Source organism: Triticum aestivum, chromosome 5D, assembly GCF_018294505.1.
Source record: "Triticum aestivum cultivar Chinese Spring chromosome 5D, IWGSC CS RefSeq v2.1, whole genome shotgun sequence".
NCBI classification, from domain to species: domain Eukaryota; kingdom Viridiplantae; phylum Streptophyta; class Magnoliopsida; order Poales; family Poaceae; genus Triticum; species Triticum aestivum.
This window is the reverse complement of record NC_057808.1, coordinates 97,110,600-97,132,083: the sequence shown is the minus strand read 5'-3', so window position 1 is coordinate 97,132,083 and position 21,484 is coordinate 97,110,600. Positions and strand designations below refer to the sequence as shown.

The window sequence follows — 21,484 nt, the reverse complement described above, 5'->3', positions numbered from 1 at the left end:
GTTCGTGAGGCTCTAGGACCAGAGTGGGAGGCCCATGACCTTGCAGAGTTTCTGCAGGTAAGGCCACCCAGGTTGGCCGTAAGCGCCGACTGTTCTAACTCATCTTCGCGGCTATGATGTGGACTCTTTGGACTACTCGCAGCAAGATGATGATTGAGCGGGTGTTCCCATGTCGTGCTTCTGACTCGTTCTTCAAATTTCTTGCCTTCTTGCAGTACTGGCATCCGCTCACTAGGCCGAGGGATCGTGACCGTCTTCACCTCTTGCTGGACGCCCTGGTGTCTACCGCGCGTCGGCTCTCCGACCGACCGCCTGCTTTGTAGCTTGCCCCTGGTGGCCTTTGTTGTTTATGTTTCTTTCTGTCGGGCATCTTTGTGTTGTGGCCCCAGCTTTTTTCTTTTAATAACTTTGTTTGAGATGTGGTTGTATGGACATATACTTTATTTATAAAGCGGGATGAAAGCCTGTTTTGAGGAACTAGTCTGGTCAAATCATTGATCTTTGCTTTTTGCTGCCGTTGAGTTCCACATCATCCAGTTTTGGGACGTTTACCTGGGTAGCGCAGCTCACCTTTATTTGTCATTGCAGTGGCTGCAAAGGCATGAGCTGACTAGTTGTTCATTTGTTCATATACAAGTTGTTTACCGCGCCATGACCTAATATTTGAGCATCCATGTTAAATGATTGTTTTTATAATGAGTGGGTGCAAAATAATGTATTTATAGGATACCAATTACTCCCTCCATTTCTAAATATAAGACTTTTTAGAGATTCCAATTCGGACTACATACGAAGCAAAATGAGTGAATCAACACTCTAAAATACGTTTATATACATCCGTATGTAGTCTGTATTGAAATCTCTAAAAAGACTTATATTTAGAAACAGAGGGAGTATTACTTTTCTAGTGTAACAGATGAAACCTAACCAAGCAGTATGCACAGTTGATAAAATCAACTGCGTAATGGATGAGTTAAAAAGTTAGTAACAGGAAACTTACAAAATAAGTGCGCAAAGTAACTGATTACAAGATAAGTTATTTTGAAAGTCGGTGTTTGCACTGAGTATTTTTTTTTAATCGCGACACGGCTCCTCACTTTCAAAGATGGATTCACTGTGTCAAGAAGGGACTTAAAATTGCTTAGATTGGAGCAAAACCAGCACAAGCAGTCAAGATCAAGCACTGGACTGAAGTTACTCTTTAGCATCTAAAAAAAACTTTGCTCCATCATTCCTTGAGCTGGCATCCCATATATTTTTAGTTTCTTTTTACTTTTTTTGTACATACACTTTTGTTTAAATTAAAATTATCATAAAACTATTGTTCCACGGTTTCAGGGTAAAAACATGAATCAGCGTTGTTCATGTACAAGATGTTTACCGCGCAATGACCTAATATTTGAATTCATATCCGTCCATATATTTACTCTTCTACTGTTACCCGTTTAATTGTTGTCGGATGTACAATTTATGCTGGAATTAACTAGTGACCGTCCAAGCGATTATATAAGACTGGTTGTAATGGGGAGTATCATATACTAGTATCATGCATATAATACTAGTGTATGATACTACCTTCCTAATGCATAGTATCATATACTAATATCATGTAATACTTTATTTATTGACATGCATGACTCATAGTAGCATAACATTTATTATGATACGGTATCATGATATGATACCCAACTCTTTTTTTCTTCATTTAATTTTATGACACCTCATTAAAATTACCTAGTTGACATGCATGATACTAGCTATAATACTTTCATTACGACCAGCCTAAGCCACTCCTGCGCGAGTTGGATCCCCCCTGTTTTGAGAAACTTTGGGAGGTAGGCCCCTGCCTTTTCACTAAAGGAACAGAGTTTCGATCCTGATCAAACAGAGCTAATCACTACATTAGGTAATGACTTGGTTGGTCGGTGTTGAACTTATATAGTTGTGCTTTTTATCAACCTAGTTAGTGCTAAATGATGGCATGACTCCAAGGATACATATATTTCGAAAGAGACCGCAAAAGTTGTTTCATTCTAATTCATCCTTTATCCTTCAACAAGTGTATGTAGTACTTGTTCGATTCTTGCACGCATAATTTTTCTTTAATACGAGATATAATCGCAGGTGTTCACATACATGCACATACACTCATCCTATGAACACACACATGCACAACATATCCCTATAAGTACCTTTGAAATACTAAACCAGCATAATATCTTGAGATCGATGAAGTCATCACAAAAACCTCGTAGTCAACGCGGACGTCTCCTCTCACTAAATGAACATTGTCTCTACCCACTACATGAATATCACCAAAAAGGCTGAAACAAATTCAGAATGGTGCAATCACTAACATCAAATCTAGAACTTGAATCTTGATGGATTGATTTAACCAACTGAGCTATGCTCAGTTCGCGACTTTATTCTTTATTAAATTGTTCTTTTTTGGGTTTGAAGTCATGTTTCTGTTTTTTTTCTTTGATGGCGGCGGGCAAGGATAGGGCAGGAAGTAAATATCTGTGATATTTTCGCACAATACAAAACCGAGAATGATTTGGTTCTGCTATTCTTTTTGCGTCCAAAGTGACGAGATGGTGATGCACCAACCAGGTATTGGAATGGAAGAATTGATCTCTCTTGCGCGTCAATTGGTTCCTCACCCACCCATGGACTTTGGCTCGACAAGAGTCAAAACCGTACGACAAAAATGGAAAAAAAAATAGTGAAAGAAGACGGCATAGCCGCCCAAGCTCGCTCAGCCACTGCTTTTCGCCGATCGTAGAGGCGAATGCCAACACGGCCAGGCCAAGGCCAGGAAGACCGAATCCAACCGCAGCCGTCGACGACCTCGCCTCGCCCGGGACAAAGTAAAATAACGCGGGAAACCATGGAAGCTCCCGCGGGAACCTCGCGTCCCTCCAAATCTGTAGGCCGGGTTGGCTTTGGCTAGGGCCATTTTGAACGCAGTGTAACAACGAGAATCGCTCATTAGCACTGCTTCATTGAACATGAGTGTTTGTTTGGAGGCTTACGCTCATCTCCAACGGCGATCCATAAATTTTTTCCTGCATCCATCCATAGGCAGAAGGGATCAATCCGTGGACACAGATACGAAAGGCCGCCATCCAACTTTAACGGCATACATCCAGCCTTACTTTCTTTTAAGTCCGCAAGATCAAATGGTCCCATACATAGATTGTAGACGTTTAAATAGCCGCATGCAAAACTAGTCTAGATTTTTAAAAGTTTAAATATTACATCCTGACATTGTTGTCCTCATCAATCGCCCACTGATGCTCAATCAGATCTTCCTTCAGCTGCTTGTGAATTGGCCGATGCTGAATTTGTTGATGCATTTGAATAAGAGCATCTACCGTCGGACTGAACAAATTTGGCACCTCAAACACCCGCGGACGCGCCCGGTAAGCGTCCGGGTGTGTGCACTTTGACTCCCTATTTTTTTTGTTCATGCAGGAGAAAGAAGGAAAAGAAAAAAAGATATAATTAGAAAGAAAAAAGATGCTCTATGGGGGCTCTCCTATGTGACGGACGCAAGACCACTGATTGGGCACGCCCGGACACTCCTTATACTCATCTCATATATGAGATGAATATGAGGGTTGCCGAACAGCCCGGACATTTAAGAAAGCTTTGAGGGGTCCGGTTGGGTCAACTTTTTGCTACTTTTTTCTTCTCTCTCCTGTCCGGTCAGTGGTCCCCGCGCCCGCCCGGTCAATTTGAGGAGTCCGGCTGTAGATGCTCTAAACTCTTCAAATGTGGCCGGATTATGGTCTGGAAGTTGGATATGATCACCCATGTTCTCAAATTATAGAGCTACGACAACACCCTTACCCTCATCCTCAACGGTCATGTTGTGCACACATGTCATCACCTCCCACAAGGTCTGCGGATCCCATTGTTTAGCAGGTCCACAAGCAACTGCGAAACGAGCCTGCGGAACTCCAATGCCCTCTCAACATCCTTTGTAGTTGTTTCTTGTCTTTGGGTAAAGTGAGCATTTTTCTAGCCAACTGGGTTAGAGATGGTGCTGACAAAGGTAGCCCACGAAGGATAGATACCGTTAACCAGATAGTAGCCCATGTTGTACTCATGTCTATTAACAGTATAGTGGCAAGGAGGAGCTTTCCCTTCAGTCAGCCTCGCAAACAACGGTGATCGTTGTAGCACATTGTTGTCATTGTGAGACCCGGGCATGCCAAAGAAAGCTTGCCAAATCCAAAGATTATGTGACACAACTGCTTCAAGAATGATAATGGGCTTCTTAACATGACCTTGATATTGCCCCTGTAAAGCCTTCGGAGTTCTTCCATTATCCAATGCATGCAGTCAAGAGATCCGAACAAACCTGGCCACCCTCTTGCTTCTGAGACTGGCAAGAGTCTCTCTGTGTCTGCCACCGTTGGTTCTCTTAGGTACTGAGGTCCGAACACCTCGACCACGGTAGTTGCAAACCTGACCATGGCATCTCCGCATGTGCTCTAATACATCCATAGGTACTCGTCCCACGAATCAGCGGCCGTCCTATATGCAAGCATCGGTAGTGCGGTCGTGCACTTCTAGTAACCGGAGAAGCGAATCTTTCTGACGGCATCATTCTTCAAGACGAAGTAATCACCATAGGACCGGACGTCATGGTACAAACACTCGAAGACAATCTTGCGCATCTGAAAACACCGGCAAAAATGATCAGCGAAGAGTGCATCCGGGGCAAAGTAGTCGACCGTCAGTGTCAAATGACCGCGCGCCTGTTGCGATTGAGCACTCGGTGACCCTTGATTGAGCCCTTGAAATTGAGAACATGCTCCTCCGCACGCTCTGCGTCTTCAAGGACCGACTGCATCATCGCCGTCTCATCTGAGTACTCCTCGTCGGGCGAGCCGTCAGACGACTCAACATAGTGCTCATATATGTGTTGGGAATCGTAGCATAATTTTAAAATTTTCCTACGTTCACCAAGATGCATCTATGGAGTGTACTAGCAACGAGGGGAAGGGAGTGCATCTACATACCCTTGTAGATCGCGAGCGGAAGCGTTCCAATGAACGTGGATGACGGAGTCGTACTCGCCGTGATCCAAATCACCGATGACCGAGTGCCGAACGGACGGCACCTCCGCGTTCAACACACGTACGGTGCAGCGACGTCTCCTCCTTCTTGATCCAGCAAGGGGGAAGGAGAGGTTGATGGAGATCCAGCAGCACGACGGCGTGGTGGTGGATGTAGCGGGTCTCGTGCAGGGCTTCGCCGAGCTTCTACGAGAGAGAGAGAGAGGTGTTGCAGGGGAGGAGGGAGGCGCCCAAGGCTGTTGTGTTGCTGACCTCCCTCCCCCCCTTTATATAGGCCCCCTGGGGGGGCGCCGGCCCTGGAGATCAGATCCAAGGGGGGGGGGCGGCGGCCAAGTGGGGGGAAAGGGGTGCCTTGCCCCCCAAGGCAAGGGGGAACTCCCCCCTAGGGTTCCCAACCCTAGGCGCATGGGGGGAGGCCCAAGGGGGGCGCCCCAGCCCACTAGGGGCTGGTTCCCTTCCACTTTCAGCCCACGGGGCCCTCCGGGACAGGTGGCCCCACCCGGTGGACCCCCGGGACCCTTCCGGTGGTCCCGGTACAATACCGATAACCCCCGAAACTTTCCTGGTGGCCGAAACTGGACTTCCTATATATAATTATTCACCTCCGGACCATTCCGGAACCTCTCGTGACGTCCGGGATCTCATCCGGGACTCCGAACAACTTTCGGGTTTCCGCATACATATATCTCTACAACCCTAGCGTCACCGGACCTTAAGTGTGTAGACCCTACGGGTTCGGGAGACATGCAGACATGACCGAGACGCCTCTCCGGTCAATAACCAACAGTGGGATCTGGATACCCATGTTGGCTCCCACATGTTCCACGATGATCTCATCGGATGAACCACGGTGTCGAGGATTCAATCAATCCCGTATACAATTCCCTTTGTCAATCGGTATGTTACTTGCCCGAGATTCGATCGTCGGTATCCCAATACCTTGTTCAATCTCGTTACCGGCAAGTCTCTTTACTCGTACCGCAATGCATGATCCCGTGACTAACGCCTTAGTCACATTGAGCTCATTATGATGATGCATTACCGAGTGGGCCCAGAGATACCTCTCCGTCATACGGAGTGACAAATCCCAGTCTCGATCCGTGCCAACCCAACAGACACTTTCGGAGATACCCGTAGTGCACCTTTATAGTCACCCAGTTACGTTGTGACGTTTGGCACACCCAAAGCACTCCTACGGTATCCGGGAGTTGCACGATCTCATGGTCTAAGGAAAGGATACTTGACATTGGAAAAGCTCTAGCAAACGAAACTACACGATCTTTTATGCTATGCTTAGGATTGGGTCTTGTCCATCACATCATTCTCCTAATGATGTGATCCCGTTATCAATGACATCCAATGTCCATAGTCAGGAAACCGTGACTATCTGTTGATCAATGAGCTAGTCAACTAGAGGCTTACTAGGGACAGGTTGTGGTCTATGTATTCACACATGTATCACGATTTCCGGACAATACAATTATAGCATGAATAATAGACAATTACCATGAACAAAGAAATATAATAATAACCATTTATTATTGCCTCTAGGGCATATTTCCAACAGTCTCCCACTTGCACTAGAGTCAATAATCTAGTTACATTGTGATGAATCGAACACCCATTGCGTCCTGGTGTTGATCATGTTTTGCCCTAGGGAGAGGTTTAGTCAACGGATCTGCTACATTCAGGTCCGTGTGTACTTTACAAATATCTATGTCTCCATTTTGAACACTTTCACGAATGGAGTTGAAGCGACGCTTGATATGCCTGGTCTTCCTGTGAAACCTGGGCTCCTTCGCAAGGGCAATAGCTCCAGTGTTGTCACAGAAGAGAGTCATTGGGCCCGACGCATTGGGAATCACCCCTAGGTCGGTAATGAACTCCTTCATCCAGACTGCTTCCTGTGCTGCCTCTGAGGCTGCCATGTACTGCGCTTCACATGTAGATCCCGCCAAGACGCTTTGCTTGCAACTGCACCAGCTTACAGCTCCTCTATTCAAAATATACACGTATCCGGTCTGTGACTTCGAGTCATCCAGATCTGTGTCGAAGCTAGCGTCGACGTAACCCTTTACGACGAGCTCTTCGTCACCTCCATAAACGAGAAACATATCCTTAGTCCTCTTCAGGTACTTCAGGATATTCTTGACCGCTGTCCAGTGTTCCTTGCCGGGATTACTTTGGTACCTTCCGACCAAACTTACGGCAAGGTTTATATCAGGTCTGGTACACAGCATGGCATACATAATAGACCCTATGGCCGAGGCATAGGGGATGACACTCATCTGTTCTATATCTTCTGCCGTGGTCGGGCATTGAGCCGTGCTCAATTGCACACCTTGCAATACAGGCAAGAACCCCTTCTTGGACTGATCCATACTGAACTTCTTCAATATCTTGTCAAGGTATGTACTCTGTGAAAGACCAATGAGGCGTCTTGATCTATCTCTATAGATCTTGATGCCTAATATATAAGCAGCTTCTCCAAGGTCCTTCATTGAAAAACACTTATTCAAATAGGCCTTTATACTTTCCAAGAATTCTATATCATTTCCCATCAATAATATGTCATCCACATATAATATGAGAAATGCTACAGAGCTCCCACTCACTTTCTTGTAAACACAGGCTTCTCCATAAGTCTGTGTAAACCCAAACGCTTTGATCATCTCATCAAAGCGAATGTTCCAACTCCGAGATGCTTGCACCAGCCCATAGATTGAGCGCTAGAGCTTGCACACTTTGTTAGCATTCTTAGGATCGACAAAACCTTCCGGCTGCATCATATACAACTCTTCCTTAAGGAAGCCATTAAGGAATGCCGTTTTGACGTCCATCTGCCATATCTCATAATCATAGTATGCGGCAATTGCTAACATGATTCGGACGGACTTCAGCTTCGCTACGGGTGAGAAAGTCTCATCGTAATCAACCCCTTGAACTTGTCGATAACCCTTAGCGACAAGTCGAGCTTTGTAGATGGTCACATTACCATCTGCGTCCGTCTTCTTCTTAAAGATCCATTTGTTTTCTATGGCTCGCCGCTCATCGGGCAAGTCAGTCAAAGTCCATACTTTGTTTTCATACATGGATTCTATCTCGGATTTCATGGCTTCTAGCCATTTGTCGGAATCCGGGCCCACCATCGCTTCTTCATAGTTCGAAGGTTCACCGTTGTCTAACAACATGATTTCCAGGACAGGGTTGCCGTACCACTCTGGTGCGGAACGTGTCCTTGTGGACCTACGAAGTTCAGCAACTTGATCTGAAGCTTCATGATCATCATCATTAACTTCCTCCCCAGTCGGTGTAGGCACCACAGGAACATTTTCCCGCGCTGCGCTACTTTCCGGTTCGGAAGGGGTGACTATCACCTCATCAAGTTCCACTTTCCTCCCACTCAATTCTTTTGAGAGAAACTCCTTCTCCAGAAAGGACCCGTTCTTGGCAACGAAGATCTTGCCTTCGGATCTGAGGTAGAAGGTATACCCAATAGTTTCCTTAGGGTATCCTATGAAGACGCATTTTTCCGATTTGGGTTCGAGCTTTTCAGGTTGAAGTTTCTTGACATAAGCATCGCATCCCCAAACTTTTAGAAACGACAGCTTAGGTTTTTTCCCAAACCATAATTCATACGGTGTCGTCTCAACGGATTTAGACGGTGCCCTATTTAAAGTGAATGCGGCAGTCTCTAAAGCATAGCCCCAAAATGAGAGCGGTAAATCGGTAAGAGACATCATAGATCGCACCATATCCAATAGAGTGCGATTACGACGTTCGGACACACCATTTCTCTGAGGTGTTCCAGGAGGCGTAAGTTGTGAAACTATTCCACATTTCCTTAAGTGTGTACCAAATTCGTGACTTAAATATTCTCCACCACGATCTGATCGTAAGAATTTTATTTTCCTGTCACGTTGATTCTCGACTTCATTCTGAAATTCCTTGAACTTTTCAAAGGTTTCAGACTTGTGTTTCATTAGGTAGACATACCCATATCTACTTAAATCATCAGTGAGAGTGAGAACATAATGATATCCTCCGCGAGCCTCAACACTCATTGGACCACACACATCGGTATGTATGATTTCCAATAAGTTGGTTGCTCGCTCCATTGTTCCGGAGAACGGAGTCTTGGTCATCTTACCCATGAGGCATGGTTCGCACGTGTCAAATGATTCGTAATCAAGAGACTCCAAAAGTCCATCTGCATGGAGCTTCTTCATGCGCTTGACACCAATGTGACCAAGGCGGCAGTGCCACAAGTATGTGGGACTATCGTCATCAACTTTACATCTTTTGGTATTCACACTATGAACATGTGTAACATCACGTTCGAGATTCATCAAAAATAAACCATTGACCAGCGGGGCATGACCATAAAACATATCTCTCAAATAAATAGAACAACCATTATTCTCGGATTTAAATGAGTAGCCATCTCGAATTAAACGAGATCCAGATACAATGTTCATGCTCAAAGCTGGCACTAAATAACAATTATTGAGGTTTAAAACTAATCCCGTAGGGAGATGCAGAGGTAGCGTGCCGACGGCGATCACATCGACCTTGGAACCATTCCCGATGCGCATCGTCACCTCGTCCTTCGCCAGTCTCCGTTTATTCCGTAGTTCCTGTTTTGAGTTACAAATATGAGCAACCGCACCGGTATCAAATACCCAGGAGCTACTACGAGTACTGGTAAGGTACACATCAATTACTAGTATATCACATATACCTTGGGTGTTGCCGGCCTTCTTCTTGTCCGCTAAGTATTTGGGGCAGTTCCGCTTCCAGTGACCACTTCCCTTGCAATAAAAGCACTCAGTCTCGGGCTTGGGTCCATTCTTTGACTTCTTCCCGGTAACTGGCTTACCGGGCGCGGCAACTCCCTTGCCGTCCTTCTTGAAGTTCTTCTTACCCTTGCCCTTCTTGAACTTAGTGGTTTTATTCACCATCAACACTTGATGTTCTTTTCTGATCTCTACCTCAGCTGATTTCAGCATTGAATATACCTCGGGAATGGTCTTTTCCATCCCCTGCATATTGTAGTTCATCACAAAGCTCTTGTAGCTTGGTGGAAGCGACTGGAGGATTCTGTCAATGACCGCGTCATCCGGGAGATTAACTCCCAGCTGAGACAAGCGGTTGTGCAACCCAGACATTCTGAGTATGTGCTCACTAACAGAACTGTTCTCCTCCATTTTATAGCTGAAGAACTTGTCGGAGACATCATATCTCTCGACCCGGGCATGAGCTTGAAAAACCAGTTTCAGCTCCTCGAACATCTCATATGCTCCATGTTTCTCAAAACGCTTTTGGAGACACGGTTCTAAGCTGTAAAGCATGCCGCACTGAACGAGGGAGTAATCATCAGCACGCTGCTGCCAAGCGTTCATAACGTCTTGGTTCTCAGGGATTGGTGCTTCACCTAGCGGTGCTTCTAAGACATAATCTTTCTTGGCTGCTATGAGGATGATCCTCAGGTTCCGGACCCAGTCCGTATAGTTGCTGCCATCATCTTTCAGCTTGGTTTTCTCTAGGAACGCGTTGAAATTGAGGACAACGTGGGCCATTTGATCTACAATACATAGTGTAAAGATTTAGACTAAGTTCATGATAATTAAGTTCATATAATCAAATTATTTAATGAACTCCCACTCAGATAGACATCCCTCTAGTCATCTAAGTGAAACATGATCCGAATTCGACTAGGCCGTGTCCGATCATCACGTGAGACGGACTAGTCAAGATCGGTGAACATCTCCATGTTGATCGTATCTTCTATACGACTCATGCTTGACCTTTCGGTCCTCCGTGCTCCGAGGCCATGTCTGTACATGCTAGGCTCGTCAAGTGAACCTAAGTGTATTGCGTGTGTTCTGAGGCCATGTCTGTACATGCTAGGCTCGTCAACACCCGTTGTATTCGAACGTTAGAATCTATCACACCCGATCATCACGTGGTGCTTCGAAACAACGAACCTTCGCAACGGTGCACAGTTAGGGTGAACACTTTCTTGAAATTATTATAAGGGATCATCCTACTTGCTACCGTCGTTCTAAGCAAATAAGATGCAAAAACATGATAAACATCACATGCAATCAAATAGTGACATGATATGGCCAATATCATCATGCTCCTTTGATCTCCATCTTCGGGGCACCATGATCATCTTTGTCACCGGCATGACACCATGATCTCCATCATTGTGTCTTCATGAAGTCGTCACGCCAACGATTACTTCTACTTCTATGGCTAACACGTTTAGCAATAAAGTAAAGTAATTTACATGGCGTTTATTTAATGACACGCAGGTCATACAAAATAATAAAGACAACTCCTATGGCTCCTGCCGGTTGTCATACTCATCGACATGCAAGTCGTGATTCCTATTACAAGAATATGATCAATCTCATACATCACATATATCATTCATCACATCTTCTGGCCATATCACATCACATAGCACTTGCTGCAAAAACAAGTTAGACGTCCTCTAATTGTTGTTGCAAGTTTTTACGTGGTTTGTAGGTTTCTAGCAAGAACGTTTCTTACCTACGTATGACCACAACGTGATTTGCCAATTTCTATTTACCCTTCATAAGGACCCTTTTCATCGAATCCGTTCCGACTAAAGTAGGAGAGACAGACACCCGCTAGCCACCTTATGCAACTTGTGCATGTCAGTCGGTGGAACCAGTCTCACGTAAGCGTACGTGTAAGGTCGGTCCGGGCCGCTTCATCCTACAATGCCGCCGAAACAAGAAACGACTAGTAGCGGCAAGAAGAATTGGTAAACTCAACGCCCACAACTGCTTTGTGTTCTACTCGTGCATAGTAACTACGCATAGGCCTGGCTCATGATGCCACTGTTGGGAATCGTAGCATAATTTTAAAATTTTCCTACGTTCACCAAGATGCATCTATGGAGTGTACTAGCAACGAGGGGAAGGGAGTGCATCTACATACCCTTGTAGATCGCGAGCGGAAGCGTTCCAATGAACGTGGATGACGGAGTCGTACTCGCCGTGATCCAAATCACCGATGACCGAGTGCCGAACGGACGGCACCTCCGCGTTCAACACACGTACGGTGCAGCGACGTCTCCTCCTTCTTGATCCAGCAAGGGGGAAGGAGAGGTTGATGGAGATCTAGCAGCACGACGGCGTGGTGGTGGATGTAGCGGGTCTCGTGCAGGGCTTCGCCGAGCTTCTACGAGAGAGAGAGAGGTGTTGCAGGGGAGGAGGGAGGCGCCCAAGGCTGTTGTGTTGCTGACCTCCCTCCCCCCCTTTATATAGGCCCCCTGGGGGGGCGCCGGCCCTGGAGATCAGATCCAAGGGGGGGGGCGGCGGCCAAGTGGGGGAAAGGGGTGCCTTGCCCCCCAAGGCAAGGGGGAACTCCCCCCTAGGGTTCCCAACCCTAGGCGCATGGGGGGAGGCCCAAGGGGGGCGCCCCAGCCCACTAGGGGCTGGTTCCCTTCCACTTTCAGCCCACGGGGCCCTCCGGGACAGGTGGCCCCACCCGGTGGACCCCCGGGACCCTTCCGGTGGTCCCGGTACAATACCGATAACCCCCGAAACTTTCCTGGTGGCCGAAACTGGACTTCCTATATATAATTCTTCACCTCCGGACCATTCCGGAACCTCTCGTGACGTCCGGGATCTCATCCGGGACTCCGAACAACTTTCGGGTTTCCGCATACATATATCTCTACAACCCTAGCGTCACCGGACCTTAAGTGTGTAGACCCTACGGGTTCGGGAGACATGCAGACATGACCGAGACGCCTCTCCGGTCAATAACCAACAGCGGGATCTGGATACCCATGTTGGCTCCCACATGTTCCACGATGATCTCATCGGATGAACCACGGTGTCGAGGATTCAATCAATCCCGTATACAATTCCCTTTGTCAATCGGTATGTTACTTGCCCGAGATTCGATCGTCGGTATCCCAATACCTTGTTCAATCTCGTTACCGGCAAGTCTCTTTACTCGTACCGCAATGCATGATCCCGTGACTAACGCCTTAGTCACATTGAGCTCATTATGATGATGCATTACCGAGTGGGCCCAGAGATACCTCTCCGTCATACGGAGTGACAAATCCCAGTCTCGATCCGTGCCAACCCAACAGACACTTTCGGAGATACCCGTAGTGCACCTTTATAGTCACCCAGTTACGTTGTGACGTTTGGCACACCCAAAGCACTCCTACGGTATCCGGGAGTTGCACGATCTCATGGTCTAAGGAAAAGATACTTGACATTGGAAAAGCTCTAGCAAACGAAACTACATGATCTTTTATGCTATGCTTAGGATTGGGTCTTGTCCATCACATCATTCTCCTAATGATGTGATCCCGTTATCAATGACATCCAATGTCCATAGTCAGGAAACCGTGACTATCTGTTGATCAATGAGCTAGTCAACTAGAGGCTTACTAGGGACAGGTTGTGGTCTATGTATTCACACATGTATCACGATTTCCGGACAATACAATTATAGCATGAATAATAGACAATTACCATGAACAAAGAAATATAATAATAACCATTTATTATTGCCTCTAGGGCATATTTCCAACAATATGTACTCCAAATCGGAATCCATTGCTAGAAAGAAGAAGGGAAAGCTGTTTTTAGCTTCGGCAATTCATCAAACAGTTGCCGGTCATGGTGAGTATAGCTGTAGCGGATGGTACCTGGCGGGGCGATCGGAGGACACGGGTTGAACGACGACGGAGGAGAAGCGGGGTGGAGCCCGGCTGGAATGCTGGAGGTGACGGAGGCGTAGAGTTCCGGCAGGGGTGTGGCGTGGCGGCCGGGGTGGTGGAGCAGTGGCGAAGGCAAAGAGAGAAAGAAGGAAGGAGAGAAAATGGGGAGGATGAGGGTGCAGGGTCCAGAGAGGGTTTTGGGTGAGCCCGTGGTGTCGGAGTCCTACGTGTCTAGTGTCTGGACTCCCGCAAAGCTCCCCACTTTTATCTCCAGTTTGCGGGAGAAAATATGTCCGAACCGCGCCGCGTACCGATACAGGACCGCATTAGATAGCTTCCGCGGTCCGGGTGTATGCGTGTGGTTTGCGGGTATGCCTTGGAGATGCCCTTAGAGCATCTCAAGCCATTTTTCTATAAAGTTTATTTATTTATTTTGTTTTCTAATTAACAGAGTACCCACACAGATGCTCGTATAAAGGGTTCTATCCCCTTTTTTCCCGCTGCCTCATTTGTTCCTAAATTTGTGGTTATCGACTTTCCGCGACCTGCTCTGCCCCACCATCGGCACCATTTGACTGTCTAAACCACTCGTGAACCTCAGCCACTTGCGACCTTGTCTTCCCCAAATATCGGCCGACTATGATCGGCACCACTCGGTCGTTGCCTCTTGCAACCTTATTCTCCTCTGCATGCCAATTGCTCTTGAGCCGCTCTCTTTTCTCGACTCTAGCGAGGTGTGTGTGTCGCGGTCGAGTGGATGTTTGCTGAGCTCTCTGTTGAGCAGCCCTCGAATTACTCGACCCCACGACTCTCCTTCCTTCCCTTCTCTCCGAGTCCCTTGGCATTTTCGAGAAATTCGACGAGAAGCGACATCCCTGACGACCCCCTCCATTGCCATCGTATGGAGGTCCTCCTCCGACGGAGCTGACCACCATCACCCTGCTTGCCTCGACTCACCGCGATAACATGGTCACCTGCGCTTGCCGCACTCCTGCCTCCCCCACCCCCTCTTTGTCTCTTGCTGATAAATGTCCATTCCCTTGCGAAAAAAATATAAATGCCCATTGACAAGTTGGCAAGGGAATGTTTTTTTTTTTGGCGAGTTAGATTTCCCAACCTCACAAGTTGGCAAGGTGTGTTTTGTCAACAAAAACAAATTGTCAAGGTGTGACCGTGTGAGATCACTGCAGACGCATCATTGTTTCGTTGACGGGCGAAAGTAGTGTGAACCGAGACGAGAACGAGGCCGGCCTGGTGCGGGTGCGCCACGCACGCGTGCCGGTACGCCCACCATCGCACTTGCGCCTAGGGCACCGGCTCGCAGCGGACGCGCGCCCGTCCGTCCCCCACAAGTTGCCGCCGCCGCCGCCGTCCGTTGATTTATTCTCTTCCAATCCCACCACGCGCGCGTAAATAGCAACGTGTCCGCCTAATTTCCGCCGTTTCGTCCCTTCACCCCCTCTCCCTCATTTCGGATCAGGAAAGTCCGCGCGTGAGCGAGCGTGTCCAGGAAAGGTTCAAGATCGCGTCTCTCGGATCGTGAGGCCCCACGAGGAAAAATCGGGCGATCGTCGTTGGATTCTTGTTCTGTGGTGCGAGTGCGGATCGGGGGAGTTCTGTGGCGAGTGGAGGGCGCGCGAGGGATCCGGGAGGTTGTTTGGGGAGGAGGGATCTGATCTGACTAGTGAGGCGGAGGTATGGTTGCCGGGCCGGAGGTCATGCATCAGGTCGTTCCGATGCTGGAGGCGTCGTTCCGCCGGTGCCCCGTCAGAGGGGTCGAGGAGGTCGTCGTCGGGGTCGGGGTGTCGTCGCCGCCGCTGCCGGTCGATTCGCAATCGCAGGTCGACCTCGAGGTGCCCGATCTGGTGAGTTCTTGACCCTGGCCGGCGATGGTCCCGGCCGGCTTCCCCCCCTCCCCTCTCCAGTTCGTTTTGATCTTTAGGTAGGAGTTCTTTTGACCCGGCGAGTTGGGTGTGGTAAATCTAGGTTCTTCTCGGCGGGGATCGCTCGTGTGTTCTTTGTGGTGTTATACGATTCTTTAGATTATCAATCAGGAACGCCTCTCTTGTCTGATTGCGTAGCGAAATTACGATGCCAACAGGTGTTTAAGTGACCTTTCCTGTAGAATTGGTTCTAGCCTAGGGTACTAACTTGTGTATATAAGAATTTAAAGGGCAAGCCTTCCTTGTTGCTGTTTTCTAACATCGATGTATCAACTGTTGATGGTAGTTTGGAAATTGGGGTTACAAATGGATGGTGGAATCATTAATGGGTTGATCTGTTTAGCGCGCGGTAATCTTATCGCAAATTATGTACTGGTATGGTTTTGCGATCATATTGATTGTTTGCCTACGCAAGATGGTATGATTTGCTGTGTCTTGTTTCACTGCTGGGCATATTAGAATTATGCTACCCCAACTTATTTGGAGTACCTTGAATCGTCTGCTTTTGGGATTTGCTACGGCTTTTACTTGGAAGGACAAGTTTGGATGCCTAAGTAGTTGTTTTATCAATTAAGCACTGAAATGTTTGTTTAGTTATCTCCATACCACACGCATAAGTAGTTGTTTTTATTAATTCAGCATTGAAATGTTTGTTTAGTTATCTCCATAACCATATAATAGAGTTGATTTAGACGCTGAACACTTGAATGATTTGCCATGCGATGGTTAGCAACCCAATTTGTCTTGATCAAACAGTATAAGTGACCCTTTCCGCACATATATTTTTAGTGGATGATGTCTGTTCATTACAGCATATTAATTGTTGTCTGCTCAATGCAGGTTAAGACGCCTTTGGAGACGCTACAGTTTGTCCCCAAGATTCGATCTGGCAGCTTCGCTGATATTGGACCTAGGCGCTACATGGAAGATGAACATATCAGAATTGATAATCTTTCTGGTCATCTTGGCTCACTGTTGCTGTGCCCGTCCCCTAATGCATTCTATGGGGTATGCACGGCCTTCCATCATTTCTATTTAACCTATACTATGATTCTCCCTCGCCATCTGAACTAATTGTTTTATTTGTCAATAGGTTTTTGATGGCCATGGAGGTTCAGATGCAGCAGCCTACATGAAAAGGCATGCCATGAGGTTGTTCTTCGAGGATTCAGAGTTCCCAGAAGGATTACAAGAAGATGATTTTTTTTCTGAATCTGTCGCGAACTCAATCCGCAAAGCGTTCTTGAGTGCAGACCTTGCTCTTGCAGACGATTCAGTCATCAGCCGGTCGTCGGGAACCACAGCTCTTACAGCTTTGATCTTTGGAAGGTAAGAGGAGCATGCAGTCAAAGCCTCTGCATATACACTCTGTGATACAATAGATACTAGTAATAATGTACGTGCCACGCACGATTATATTAGGTAGGATATTAGTTGCACGTTATATTAGGTAAGATATATCTGTTGCACGTCGGTCTTTGGTAAGATATCAATTACATTTTCGCGGGAATGGTAGGATACTAATTACATGGCAGATTTCAAGGGATAGCCTTGAGTCAAAACGTGTTTATAACGAATGGCAGTGGTGGGTAATTAGAGCGTTAAACGTGTTTGGTGCTCAACATTGGAGTGATTTGAACCGCTAGATAACATGATTTGACGGTCGAGATGGTCTGGATCTGCCCATTTGGGTCTTTTTATATTGGTATAGATGATTGTATTGGCATATGCATGCTAACTTTTGCTCTTCTTCCTTTCTGGCAGGCAGTTGTTGGTTGCAAATGCTGGGGATTGCCGAGCAGTTCTATGTAGGAAAGGCATGGCTATGGAGATGTCCCGTGATCACAGGCCAACATATGAAGCAGAGCGTCAAAGGGTCACTGAGTGTGGGGGATACATTGAGGATGGCTACCTCAATGGAGTACTGTCCGTTACTCGGGCTCTAGGGGATTGGGACATGAAAATGCCTCAAGGCTCGCAGTCACCTCTCATCGCCGAGCCAGAGTTCCAGCAGACCATCCTCACGGAGGACGATGAGTTCCTCATCATAGGCTGCGACGGGATATGGGACGTCATGACCAGCCAGCAGGCGGTGACCCTGGTCCGAAAGGGGCTCCGGCGGCACGATGACCCCGAGAGGTGCGCGAGGGAGCTCGCCATGGAGGCGAAGAGGCTCCAGACCTTTGACAACCTCACGGTGATCGTCATTTGCTTTGCCTCCGAGCTCGGCGGGTGCCTGCGGTCTTCGGAGGAGGCATCATCGAGGAGGATAAGATCTTGCAAGAGCCTGTCTGCTGAGGCCCTTTGCAACCTTAGGAGACTGCTGGAGTCTGATCAGTAGACGATTGCCGTAGGGCTTATTGAGTTATTGTGCCGACGGGTGTTAGATGCCTCGTACGGCTGCGCTTGCGCAGCCAGCAATTTTGTAGGGCATCCGTCGTTTGTTCGATGCAGTTCTTCCTTTTTTTTTGTTTATTTTGTGTTGACTACTGCAGTATTTGGTGTACATACTCCATTGGTTCATGTACCGGTGATCAGTTCGTTAGTGATGATTTATGTCAGTGAGAAACCTCCTCCAAGATTGGTAGGATTATTTTCTAGGCAGGAGTTCTGACTTGCAATAGCTATAGGAGTGCAATATATATATATATATACAGAAGGAAATGAGTTCATACGTACAGGCAAAGCGCCCAAGAGGAGTTCATCTTTGTCCTGAGCCTGATGAGGTGCAGATGCTTTATAGTACTCCTTTGTAAACTAATATAAGAGCGTTTAGATCACTATTTTAGTATTTTAAATGCTTTTATATTAATTTACGGAGGGAGTATTAGGTAAAAGAAAGTTTTAAACTAATTCTACGTATCAATGGCTTTGAGAAAAGTGCTGATAAAAGCTCTTTCTGATGTCAAATTTGCTGCTTGTTTTTCTTGAACACGCAGGAGATCTGCCTATCATTATATGAAGAAGAAATGCGGAAATTCACTTTGGCTCACTGAAACACGCCTCACTAAAGTTGTTAATTTACATTCTCGCCTGAAAATCAAAGGGAAAAAATGCATTGCGGAGAGTCCAAAGAATCCCAATCACCTAACGCCACCAGGGTATTGCATCCCTTCTTTAGGTGATCAGGAGTTGTTTGCCAGGCTTTGTCCCACCAATCATCAAACGACGTTTCAGCTGGTTGGGGAGCAAGGCGCTCTAACCCAACTTGACAAAGGATAGAGTACCAAAATTGCCTTGCAAATTGGCTGCTTGTGCATATCTGTTGTCCTGGAAAGGTATTCAAAAAGTTTTTTTAGAGAAGTATTCAAAAAGTTGAAGACGTTGCAGGAGCTAATTCATTTTGTTATCAGAATAATTAATCCTAATTGACATTCTACTTAACCCGGTGAATGCATTGTTGACGTATAATGTGCTGCATAGTCTCTTCCATCAGATCGGTCTTTTGGTTGCATCGGCTAGAGCATGCACTTCTACATGCATGCTTGGGAAATCATCAAGGTCAAGCTAAATTAACCAAAGTCAATCAACCTCCATGGTCAATGGGGCACGCTTGTGATGCAACGTGTCCCAACGACGTCGAATGCCTAAATGGTAGCCGTTCTTTTGGGTCGTGTTATTCTGCAATGCTCGCTTTGTTTTTTTGCATGGTTTCCTATTGTTTTGTGTTGCGCGTATCTTGAAGTTTCATACTACTTCCGTGCTTTCCTAGTGTTGTCATACTTTCATTCGATAGTATGCGTCTGATTGCGGGCGCCCAAAATTGGTTTCTTGGCAATGCCCGGCTCCGCACCTTTTCCGCTCTTAACTTTTTCTTGTAATGGACATGTTATTTCTGTTGAGTAACAAATGGAACGAGGAGTATTCGATGTCATCTTTCTAGTTGACTTGCGGCCACCACCGGCGAAACTGCTGTCTTTCGGCCAGCATTGCTGACGTGCAACCTCACCACATCACCCTGTCCAAACTGCCTCCTCTATCAGTCCACCACCATCTCATGTATCAGGTGAAAACACATGGCTTATAATACACACCTGTTCTACAAGAAAAAGCAAGTGTCAAAATATTTGTTCAGAAGTCAACCGCGCATGGTTCCATCTACCATTGCAAATCTTGTTTGATCTAGATGTGCTCTGAGCATAGGAAATATACGTTTTTTTTATGGAATCGCTAAACATAGGCGCCAGAAATGCATATGTACGGTTTTAGTAAGTTATCATTTCAATTATTCAGAGAAAGAATTACTGCACCTGAGCGAGGAAAAGTTATTTTCCCGATGCATGTGATACAACACTATGAATATATTCTCAGCTATCTCAATGTTGTAAGTGGCGGGGATGTGTTTTACTGGTGTAAATCGCTTGAAAATGACAGTTCCAAGCGCAGCCTATGAAGAATAAGCATGTTCTGATGTACCGTCTCTTATGCTATTTCTGTTGAATGTTAATGATCCAGTTGGGAAAGTATCTTGTATAGCTAGTGCATGTTGTCTTTCTAGCTTTGATATTGGATTGATAAGAATAATACAAACGCAGATTCCTGTCAAAAATACACATCACAAAATTTAAGACAGTCATCTCAGTGGCGGATTTATAGGCAAGCGCTTAATTCAAATACTTACCTAGTTACCTTGCGCCAAATGTTGGTGGACAGATGCCTTTGGATTTGCAGATGTCACCTTATTTGAGATGGCGGGTGGGTGGCCACCGCCATCTTAGGCACGGGTTCGGTAGAGCCCTACCTGCGCAAACCCGCTATGTTGTCATCCATAGTTACGTTTGCCCTAATCCATGTTGTTTTATGCTATTTACTCTTGAATATTTAACGTGCTAAAATTTAAATATGTAATTTTAACTCTAGCTTTACCAGCAACAATAATTATCATATGTTGCTAAAAAAAGCTTGAAAATACTTTGCCTTGGTGATAGAACGGACGTGAGACATGCACTTACGTTCATAGCTGTACAATTCAAAACAGGTTAAACAAGCACAAGCTGAGATCCTTGCCGTAACTAATATGAATGTATGAAACCAGTCAAAAAATTACTCAAGTAAAATGCAGAACGATTCCAAAAAAAGCAAAAGGGAGAAACTAGCATAAAACCATCACAATTGCGGTCGAAATTGCTGAAAACCATCGGTTTTCCTTTTGAGAAAAAAACCCGAACGTATCATTGAACAAATAACACTGGAGATGCGCTTAGCATGTTTGATGCCCAAACTGAAATTTGGGACCCGCTCGATAGAGTCCTAGAAAAACAGATGGTCCACAGTATTTCGTAGGGTAACAGCAAAAATATCTCTTCAATATTTTTTGCTAGACGTCTTCTTAACTATCTGAATAAAGTGTTGCTGTGTCATCTGAAAAACATGGCTAACTTTATTATTGTGCTGCATGAAAAACACTGTACGAAATACCAGTTCAGAAGTGGGCATCCATGGTCCCCTCTACTACTGAAAAGCATGTTTGATCTAGATATGCCATAACGACGTATTTCTTCCATGACGTTGCAATATAAGCTTCTGAATGCAAGGAAACGCTGAAAAATTAAGTTCCCAATGAAACTGTCCTGCTCGGTGTTTTGTATAAAACCCCCTTCCCGGCCCTCACTACTCCCATTATCCTATCCTCATCGCTCGCATCTGCATAATCCAACATTATGACCTCATTATCCGATCTCAAGCACCTCAAACGGCTATACTATCTGGCTACCAACAAGTTCCTGCTC

General features: G+C 46.2%; 1 protein-coding gene across 1 annotated transcript; it reads left to right on the top strand.

The window, feature by feature from the left end:
• The first annotated feature begins 15,102 nt into the window (after positions 1-15,102).
• LOC123119662 (probable protein phosphatase 2C 2) lies at positions 15,103-18,435 on the top strand. Its single transcript, XM_044539544.1, has 4 exons — positions 15,103-15,677; positions 16,596-16,763; positions 16,849-17,084; positions 17,520-18,435. Exons 1-4 carry the CDS (start codon positions 15,510-15,512, stop codon positions 18,094-18,096), a joined length of 1,149 nt encoding a protein of 382 aa, XP_044395479.1. The 5' UTR covers positions 15,103-15,509; the 3' UTR covers positions 18,097-18,435.
• Positions 18,436-21,484: the final 3,049 nt, after the last annotated feature.

What these genes read in the sequence shown, in the direction of transcription:
- LOC123119662 (XM_044539544.1), top strand. Translation starts at nt 15,510, where the DNA reads ATGGTTGCCGGGCCGGAGGTCATGCATCAGGTCGTTCCGATGCTGGAG. An exon ending in ACCTCGAGGTGCCCGATCTG is followed by an intron (nt 15,678 to 16,595) that starts GTGAGTTCTTGA and finishes TGCTCAATGCAG; the next exon opens with GTTAAGACGCCTTTGGAGAC. An exon ending in CCCCTAATGCATTCTATGGG is followed by an intron (nt 16,764 to 16,848) that starts GTATGCACGGCC and finishes ATTTGTCAATAG; the next exon opens with GTTTTTGATGGCCATGGAGG.